The sequence below is a fragment of the Eschrichtius robustus genome, chromosome 18 (genome assembly GCF_028021215.1).
Source record: "Eschrichtius robustus isolate mEscRob2 chromosome 18, mEscRob2.pri, whole genome shotgun sequence".
NCBI classification, from domain to species: Eukaryota; Metazoa; Chordata; class Mammalia; order Artiodactyla; family Eschrichtiidae; genus Eschrichtius; species Eschrichtius robustus.
In genome coordinates this window covers 81,222,875-81,232,525 of record NC_090841.1, presented here as the reverse complement: position 1 = coordinate 81,232,525, position 9,651 = coordinate 81,222,875, and the positions used below count along the sequence as shown (strand labels likewise).

Genomic DNA, 9,651 nt, shown 5'->3' with positions numbered 1-9,651 from the left:
GGCATTAAGTGTAAATTTCTCTGGGTATCAAGCGCTGACTCAAGATCGCCTTTAGACATGACACCTGTCCACTAGTTGTGGGGTTTGATGTCTTGAGTAAGAAATTCTTCATCTGATTAAAGATGCTGCATCTCTCGATTTCTGCTGGGCCACCGTCAGGCTTGATTAGGACGAATGTACCTCGATGAGGAATTAGAAAGTTGCTAATTAAATGCTCCTGAATTATTCGAGTGGCCTGAATAATAAAAATGTACAAAGGGGTGAGCGTTTTCCCTGGGGAAGTTAATACGATGATACAGTTTTAGTGGTGTCCCCTTAGTGCAAGAAAGGAATTGAGAGGTAACTGCCTATACTGCTGAACCGAATGAATAAGCATTTTCAGAACTCTAATGGAAAACTGATGAATTCATAAAAGTGCTAACAAAAGATCAAGATGAAAAAAAAATTAATTACATGGGACTGAGTGAACTGATGAGGATGATTTTAATTTTTGTGACTTTCTGTTTGAATTAAAAAAAAAATCCCACAAGGACTCAGAGGCGAAAAATATACAAATCAATTTTCACTGCAAAGTAAAGGAGCTGTTACAGTGGAGGATTACTGAACTGAATGTCAATATTATGACATAGTATGAGTGTGTTTTGTGTTTGGTAATTGCAATCGTTGTTGCTTTTGTTGTGGCCATCCATTTACAATGCTTGGTGTCAGTTGATTTATCTCTTGTAAAAATAAAATACAGTGTGTGTGGAAAAAAAAAAGATTACAGGGCTTCCCTGGTGGCGCAGTGGTTAAGAATCTGCCTGCCAACGCAGGAGACACGGATTCGAGCCCTGGTCTGGGAAGATCCCACATGCCGTGGAGCAACTAAGCCTGTGCGCCACAACTACCGAGCCTGTGCTCTAGAGCCCGCAAGCCACAACTACAGAGCCCGCGAGCCACAACTGCTGAGCCCACGTGCCACAACTACTGAAGCCCACGCGCCTAGAGCCCGTGCTCAGCAACAAGAGAAGCCACTGCTATGAGAAGCCCGCGCACCACAACGAAGAGTAGCCCCCGCTCACCGCAACTAGAGAAAGCCTGCGTGCAGCAACAAAGACACAACACAGCCAAAAAAAAAAAAAAATTAGAAGAAATAATCATGAGATTAATATGAATTCAATTTTGTTTTCTATAATTTTATAGCCATAATACAGCATTACAATTATAATAGAATTTATAGTGATGATTAAGATAAAAAGATTTAAATGTATTAAGTTTAATACTGTTTATTATATTCTAATTAAAAAAAAAAAGGAATTGAGAAATTGTGTTTCTAAGATCTTTCCATGAAAGAGGAAGCGTAATAACGTGGGTGTGATCAAGCTGGGGTACGACGACCCAGTAGAATAAAGGCCTGTGATCACGGAACACGGGCGCGCAGACTGGCTGCACCCCTGCAGAGCCTCAGGCGAGGGTGCCCTCACCCGCTCTGAAAGGCCAGCGCGCCCCTCCCGGCTGCCGAGGTTAGCGCGGTCACGCGTTTGGGTCACCTGAGGCAGGTGTGGACGCTGGACCACAGCAAACAGCAGCCCCGGGGCTCCGACTCACCTGCAGCATCTGCTTCCTGTAGCGTCTGTAACTGTGTTGGCTGCTGGCGTTTGGTCTGACAGCCAAGGTCACCCACTCAGGGTGAGTTACTCGCCCCGGCTGTGTGCTTGTTTCATGGTGTTTGGGAGCCGGGAAAAAAGCCCCCAGTTTAGAACTGTGCCCGGTGAAGCCAGAGGCCTGAGCCGGTCCCTCCCAGGGAGCCAGTCGGCCCTGAAGGGGCAGTCCTGCCCCAGCCCAGGGAGGCCCTTTCTCAGGACCCTCGACCTGGCTCCACCCTGGTCCCCTAATCCCAGGAATGAGACCTGGTGTGAGGATGTGTGGAGTTTTCTGAGCTTGAAGCTTTCAGAGGAGACAGGGAGCTTGGTGGTGCTGGTGGGAGCAGTGGCCAGGGGGTGGGGAGGCCAGGGCTGGGGGGGCAGGAACCTGGGCGCACAGAACCCGCCCTCCCTCAGACTGCCCACGAGCCTGTGGGACCCGGGGCCTGGACAAGAGCGGGGAAGGGAGGAGAGCCTGGAGGGAAAGGGGAGGAATCCAGATGGAAAGGGGTCTCAGGCGGAGGGTCAGGGAGCAGCTGGAGGGGGGCGGGCAGGATCACAGCGTTAGGAAATCCGACACTGAGCTTCCCGTCTGCGCCCCTCGGCCTCGGTGAGGCGGGGGCCCTGGAGCCACCCGGTTCCACACGTTCCCAGGGCACCAGCTCCCACAGTGCCGTCCACTTCATCCCAAACAGAGACACTCCCTTTCAGAGTGTCTACCCGGCAGCTCCTCTTAGCAGGAAGTTAAGACCAACTTCTATGATCTTTTTAATTTGTAAAGAAACTAATCCAGACCTTTCTTCTTCTTTACTGCAAGCAGATTCAGGTCTCCTGCTTAGATAATCTGCAGAAAAGTCCAATCATAATTCGTATTATGAAGATATACTTTATCTACAGAAATAAAAGTTAAAAACAGTAGCATACAAAATAAATTCTACAGAAATTTAAGATTTGGTTTAATTCACAATTTAATTTTTCAAAGCAGGTTAAATAATTATCAATTAAACATTACTGTTTGGAGGCTGATTTATTATCTTAAACGCACCTACTATATTCAATAATTTAAAAATAAATTCCAGTATTTATGATGACAACACCTAGAGATAACATTCGTGTTAAATACATTTTTGAAGATTCTTTTATTACATTACATAATGAATGGACATTTTAAACAGCAATGCAGACACACATTATAACTTTAAGTCAGAGACAATATACGCATATTAAAATTCTGTATATTTCGATAAGGTAAAAAATAAAGCTATATAAACTGATCTTCAGATTTTTTTCTGCAAAAGTAGAATCACACTTTAATAATACTCTGACACATCTTCATTAAAGCTTTGTTTATAGACAATCAGAATGATTCTCACCCCCATTCACCTACCCTCTAACTAAAAAAAAAAAAAAAAAAAAAAAAAAAAGAAGAAAAGAATGCATTTGCCAGCTGACATTTTTCCTGTTTTTAAAGTTACAAATGGCAAACTTCCAAAAGAAAGTGCATAGCAAGCTGTTACACTGAGTTGTCAAATAAATACCATTAATTTAAAGATAAAGCAGAAGTGGTTGTATTACGTTATTAATAGTGCAAAACAGATGAACTTAGTGGTTTTAAAGAAAAAGGCCGGAAACTTCCCTTAGGTTGCCCTGAACTTTTGGTTGATGCCCATGAACTTAAGAATAGTTACACAGCATGTGCAAGGCAGTTCTGTAGTTAAAGCTGCAAAATCTCACCAGGCCGAACTACGCTTTTATAAATCTGTTACTGCAGAAGGTGGTGTTTCTGGGCTCCTCCTGCGGCCCGGCACTGCCACCAGTGGGTCTCACGGGGCCACAGCCCCCCCCCGGGGGAGGGGGGGTGCGGGTCATTTGGTCTGCGTTCACCCCATGGAACCAAGGGCATAGGAATGGGCTGATTTGGGTTCTAACAGGAGTTGCCAAGAGCGGGTCTTTACTCCCAGCTCCGGACACGGGGCCGCTGCAGCTGGGAGGGTCCGAGGGCTGCTGGCAGCCACCTGTCCTGAGGGTGGGGCTCAGAGGCCCCCGCAGGGTCCCCTTAGGACGTGGGATGTGTGTGCACCTGCGGCCTCGGGTGGCCGGGGCTGAAAGCAGGAGAACGGAGGTGGCCGGAGCAACACGGCCTACAGACAGCTTGCTTCGGGGGATGGCGTGTGGGTCAGGAACCAGACATCTGGACCAACGGGGGAAATGTTAATAAGTGATTAACGTGCGGCTGTAAGATTTTCAAAACTAAGGAAAATGCTTAAATTACTTGCTTTAAGGTTAGTGTAAGGCAAGTAAGTACTGCCCACTGTCAGGTGGGAATCTCATTGTCTTGTCTGAAATGTCACTTCGGTGGGTTCTCCTGTCCCTCCTTTGACTTTACTTTTGATCTCATGCCCCTCGCCTATTTCAAATTATCAGGCACAGTCACTTAATAATTTCCCAAACAACTTTAAAAAGACTTTTTGAAGCATGTAAAGGTCAGTAACTTTCATAAGGAGACTTGACTTATCCGAGGTAAATGGTAACCGTTTCAATACAGGCAAAAAGAGGACACAGAACCGTCAAGAAGCTTCTATTTTAAGGCTGAAGGATAGAAATTAAAAACCAAATAAAATGGGATGGGGAGGGTGGGAGGGAGGGAGATGCAAGAGGGAAGAGAAATGGGAACATATTGTATATGTATAACTGATTCACTTTGTTATAAAGCAGAAGCTAACACACCACTGTAAGGCAATTATACTTCAATAAAGATGTTAAAAAAAAAAAAAAACAAATAAAAAGCAGATGAAATGGAAATGAACTGTGAAGAAAGAGCATAGCGAATTATCATACTCTAAATATGCCTTTTAGCTACTCACTACCGCCAGAAACACCAAAAATAAACAGGTGTAGAGAATAAAATCAAACCTGAAAATTCACATTCATCAGATATTGAGACATTCGGCCAAAATGTTCATCAGAATTCAAATGTAAAGTGGCCAAAATGTCATCAACTTAAAAAATAAAAGCTTTAAAAACATACTTTAAAAATTAGATATGATACATTAACAAATAAATGAAGAAAAGAGATTATAAACAGCTATGAAAATACTTCAGTGCAAAGGGAATTTTAAGATTTCTAAAAAAATACATTACAAACAATTTGTTAACTAAACGTACAGAGACTCTGTCCCCCACACGTATTACATTTATACCCATTTTAGGTTCTTAAAAACGACTGTAAAAATGCACACACCTTTGTTTGCAGGGTCTAGTGTGGACCACACACCGGACGTGGAGCGTGGGTGACAGAGGGCGGGGCGGAGGCTGGAGGGCCCTCAGACAGACACGCCCTCCCACCCCCGTCCCACTGGAAGCCCCACGTCCACCATCCTAGTCTTTGGTATGTTTATACTTCACCTGCTTCACCCCGACTACCTGTGTACCCTTGTTCTTGCTGTTAACTCATCCCCTCGTTTAAACAAGTAGTTTATAGGTGAACATTGTACAATCAAACTGAAATCTGAACTTCCCGAAATCCCTACCGTCAAGCATCTCGGAAGTAGACTCAGTGTTCACTCCCCAACCAACATCCCTAAATCCCACCCATGCATCCAGCGGGGGCAATGGTTAGCTTCTGGGTGACCCCTTCCTAAAAAGCCATTGGTTTTACCCTCTGAAGTTTGAATCTCAAACTGAAATGTCTTCTTTACGGACTATTAAGGCTATGTCGAACGGGTTATTTCTAGAAATAAGATACTGGTACAGGAAAGTGACAGGGAGTTTACAGCACAGCTGCCTTCTGACGGTTCACCCCCCCGAGGAGACACGGATAGGACCCCCGGCAGAGCAGGGTTTGGTCAGGGCCAGCGCGGTGGCGGCGAGGGCAGCGATATTGCTTTTCAGGTCGCCCAGGCCACCTTGTCAGCCCTGTGGGCCTGACACAGATCTGGGGGACAACACCGCCCGGGAGACCGACCGCTCTTGATGGGGGCCTGAGCACCACAACCAGAGGCTGGCCTCGGGCACCCAGGCCCCACCCCTCCCCTCAACCCCAAAACGGGCATTTCGCAGCGAGGGCACCCCGGTGAGCCGTGTCCTCAGGAGCAGGATGATGAATCGCCCGGAACCTGTGCCGGAAGCTTTACTGGACCGGTTCCCCTCTTCGCAGAGGCAGCTGGGGGGAGGCAGGAGGCGGTGCCCGAAGCACACAGGCCCCAGCCCCTCGGAGGAAGGGACGTGGGACCAGACACGTCCACGGTCAGCCTCGCTACCGCAGGTCCCGGCGACAGCAGCGGACGGACGGGAGGGAGGGGTGCCGGTCCTGGGATGTCCGTGGGCTGGTTCCGAAAGCAGAGGTTTTGGGGCCCGGGAGGAGGGGCCAGACCCGACCCCGCCTGCAAGGCTCGGCGGCGCTTCCCAGGAGGTCGTGGTGCGGCCTCACCCGGGGCGGACCGCGATCCCCCGCAGACGCCCTCCGGCTCCCACCGGGTGCGCCGAGGGCTCGCGTGCGTCCTGCCTGGTCGCCGCCCGGGGACGCCTGTCCTGTCCCCTTCACCGTGCGGCTCTCAGCGGCTGGACCCCTGATCCATGCATCCGGTCTCCCCTCGGGCCACGGGAGCAGGGTCTCTAGCCGGGTCGGGACGTGGGGGGTGGGAGAGGCCGAGGAGGAGGGGGCCTGGCGCCCCCCGCCCTCCCAGGGCGCTGCCCAGGGCTGGGGTCTACAGAGAGGCAAGTGGGTGACTCCCGAGAGGTGGTCCTGACACCAAGCACGCGGTCTGTCGGGAACAGAAAGGACAGAGTCAGTGCCGGGACCCCCGCGAGAATCCCATCGAGCACCCGTCGTCTGACCCGACGCCCCGACGTGGCCGCCGCCCTCGCTGCCCTGGCCTGGGCTCCCCTGAACACAGCTGGACCAGACACGGAGGAGGCGTGTGGACCGTCCCGGCTGCGATCGTGTCCCTTTCTCGGGTCCACCGTCCGGCAGAAGACACGCGTGAAAACACGGAGCCCCTCCCTGGGCCCGGGCTGACTGCGGTTTCTCTAACGGGGATGCTGACCTCGCCCTACCCAGCGCCCCCAGAGGCATCTGCCCGGCCCACACGTGCGTTTGGATCGAACGGGCAGGGAGGGGAGTGGCAGCCGGGCGGGAGACGCCTGCTCTGGACACTGAAGGCGCTGCTGGACACCTGCCCCGGCCAAGGCTCGGGCCACTCACTCCAGATCCCTTTTACTTCAAAAGGTGGTCTTTCCTGATGGACCTTTCGGGTGAAGCCATTCCCACCACCACGGACGAGAACGAAGGAACTGTGCTCTGGACGCCGAACAGCGGACACGTGTGGGGCAACGTCCGCCCAGCGTGTGCGCTGCACAGGTGTGCAGGCGTGTGCGTGCGTGTGCATGGCACGCAGCCCACGCGGCCGGCCTCTTGGGCGGGCCACTTACCTGGGATGGAACCCACGTGTGTAAAAGCCTTTCTTTGTCACCGTGAACCTAACAGACACAGCACAGCACGCAAAACTTTGGAGGAAAACCGCGCAGTCAGCAAGAGCACAGCACACCGGGCTGCCTGCGGGTGGCCGTTACCTATCCGCCAGCTACTCGCGCCTCGGCCGCGGCTCGGGGTCCATCAGGAGAGGCCGGTCAGGGCTTGGCGCGGCGTCGGCCGGGGCTCGGCGGCTCGAGCTCCTCTGCAAGGCGAGGACAGACACTGAGCCCGCGGAGGGGAGGCCGGGCCACCGGGGAGGCTGCTGCCCAGAGTGGGGCGTTGGGTAACGGCCTTGCCCGCTCCCCGAGACCACGGCGGCACGGCTGCGCGCCCCAAGAGGGCGCCGGCCCCGAGGGAAGCGCTCTGTGCCCGTCCCTCTGTCCCGCTGTGTGCCTGCCCGTCCCTCTGTCCATGTCCACCTGCCTGTCCCTCTGTCCTGCTCTGTCCACCTGCCTGTCCCTCTGTCCCTCTATGTCCACCTGCCTGTCCCTCTGTCCTGCTCTGTCCACCTGCCTGTCCCTCTGTCCCTCTCTGTGTGCCTGCCCGACCCTGTCCCTTGGCCCTGTCTCTGGTCAAACAGAGGAGTCCTGGCCTGAGACCAGAATCTGGGAGGTCCAAGGAGTCACAGGGCCACAGGTCAGCGGGGCCCGGCATCTGAACACTGAGATTTTCTAGTCAAACTGTAAGAGCTTCTCAGTAACAAGGAAGAAGAGAATTGTAGGAGTCGAAGAATCCCGAGTTTGAGCTGCACAGTGTTCTCTGGCGAGGAGGGGGTGAAGCAGACAAGCGCTGGAGTGGCTGCGCTCTGCAGGGGCGGAAGTGCACACGACTGCACGTGCACACGGATGGAGAAACCAGAAGTGCACACGTATACATGAATGACCTACGTGTGTACACACACGGTGCCTGCCATGTTTTTCGCTTTAATAGGACAGGTGAAAACAAAAAGCCATCCATCTCAAACGCAGTACGTCCCACAAAAGGGCTAGTCAAGTGTTTGTTCCTCCCAAGTTTTGCAGAAATTGGACGGTTCTCCAGCAACAACACGTTGACCCTGTGTGTGCCCGGAGTGCAGGCTCCAGGCACCCTGGGAGTGCTGGGCGTGGCGCACCCTGGGGTCACGGCCGCGGCCACAGACACACAGAGCTCAGGGCCCTTCTCCAAGCGACCAGAGTCTGGCTTCTGCAAATCAACTCTAAATGAACTCCATCAATAGTCAGAGAATTTAGTTTTAGCCTGGAGTTGGCATGGTTTAACCAATCTCATAAGCACCTCCTGTGACTTATTAAAATGTTCCTAATAATTTCATCCTGAATGTTTTCAAGTGTGTGAACAACAAGATGAAATGATGTAACTTATTCTAACAAATTCTGATGGCATCAGATTAGAAAAATTTCGATCGCCAATAATTACTTGAACTTAAAAAATGTACCATCCTCCTAGTTAAAAAACAGTGCTAAAGCTGTATAGCACATGAACAAGGTTTAAAATAAGAAAAAGCCTTGTTTTTTTTTTTTTTTTTTTTTTTTTGCTTTAGGCATTTTCCCATTAAGCAAGCTGCCTTAGTAAAGCAGTAACACCAAACACAGATCTTCAAAGTGTGCCTGATTCGGAGCACACAGAAACGAGGCATCAGGTACACAAACAACTGAAAACAGATACGCTGTGTCCCTGAAGCCTTGGCTCTGGACGAAAAGCCTTCGATCCTGGGCGGCGGCCACAGAAAACTGTGCGAATGGCTCTATGTGCCCGAGAGAGAGGCGCTACGGCCCTTTAAGGCAAGGTCAGCGCCTTTTTCTAAAAATGATCAGACTTTTTTAAAAAGTTAAGAGGGGCTTTGGTAAAAAAGTTGACCCCAAACATGTCTGTCCTGGCTTTGTCTGCAGCCCGGTGGCACAGCCTGAGTCTGGCCTCTCCGGAGGCCCTCAGTCCCTCCTGTGGAGTGGGCTCTGGGACCCAGGAGCGGCCCCCCTGCCCCGTGCGGGGACCAGGACCAGCCTCGAGGCAGCCGCCTGCGCAGAGGGGGCTCTGACGCTCCCCAGGGACACGTACAGGCACCGGTCAGTGGTCAGTGGCGCGGACGGCAGGAGCCCGGCACCCTGCATCCCCGACGCCAGCGGCCCAGTGCTGCCCGGGGCGGGCCTGTGAGCGCGGCTCCGAGCTTAACCGTCAGCCCCGTGCGGTCCTGCGGCTAAGTCCCAAACATGCAAAAAGACAGAAAAGCGTCACCTTGTTCCGTTAGAAAGTCAGACTGCTGGAAGTCTGAGAAAGCATAAAGACGGTGGGCTGCTCGACAGAAAGGCACTGGCTCCTAGTCTGCCGGTCCCAGAGGTCAGAGGTCAGAGGTCAGGAGGCCATGCACATCGTTAAACAAGGTGGTTATTTGGGCAAAGAGGCCGGAAGACGAAAGGAACGAAGAAGGGAAGAGACAAGAAAAGGCGGTGAGTCCGGTGAGATGGCGGCAGCCTCCGGACATCCCTGCAGCCCCTGGTCCCCTCGCACTCCCGCCTGCGTCCCGCCTGGGAACAGCCCCGGACAGCTGTGAGCAACTCGTAA

General features: G+C 51.8%; 1 protein-coding gene across 4 annotated transcripts in view; it reads right to left on the bottom strand.

Moving 5' to 3' along the window:
* Positions 1 to 2,645: 2,645 nt before the first annotated feature.
* The window catches only part of ATP11A (ATPase phospholipid transporting 11A), a 125,638-nt gene continuing 118,632 nt past the window's right edge, over positions 2,646 to 9,651 (bottom strand). For 3 of the 4 annotated variants that reach the window (XM_068527021.1, XM_068527023.1, XM_068527024.1), the window contains 2 exons: positions 7,194 to 7,297; positions 2,646 to 6,385 (listed from right to left, as the gene is read on the bottom strand). In XM_068527021.1, the coding sequence (XP_068383122.1) occupies positions 7,205 to 7,297 (93 nt within the window). In that variant the 3' untranslated portion in view covers positions 2,646 to 6,385; positions 7,194 to 7,204. The remainder of the gene's footprint in view (positions 6,386 to 7,193; positions 7,298 to 9,651) is intronic. The other variant, XM_068527022.1, reaches the window with a different exon arrangement.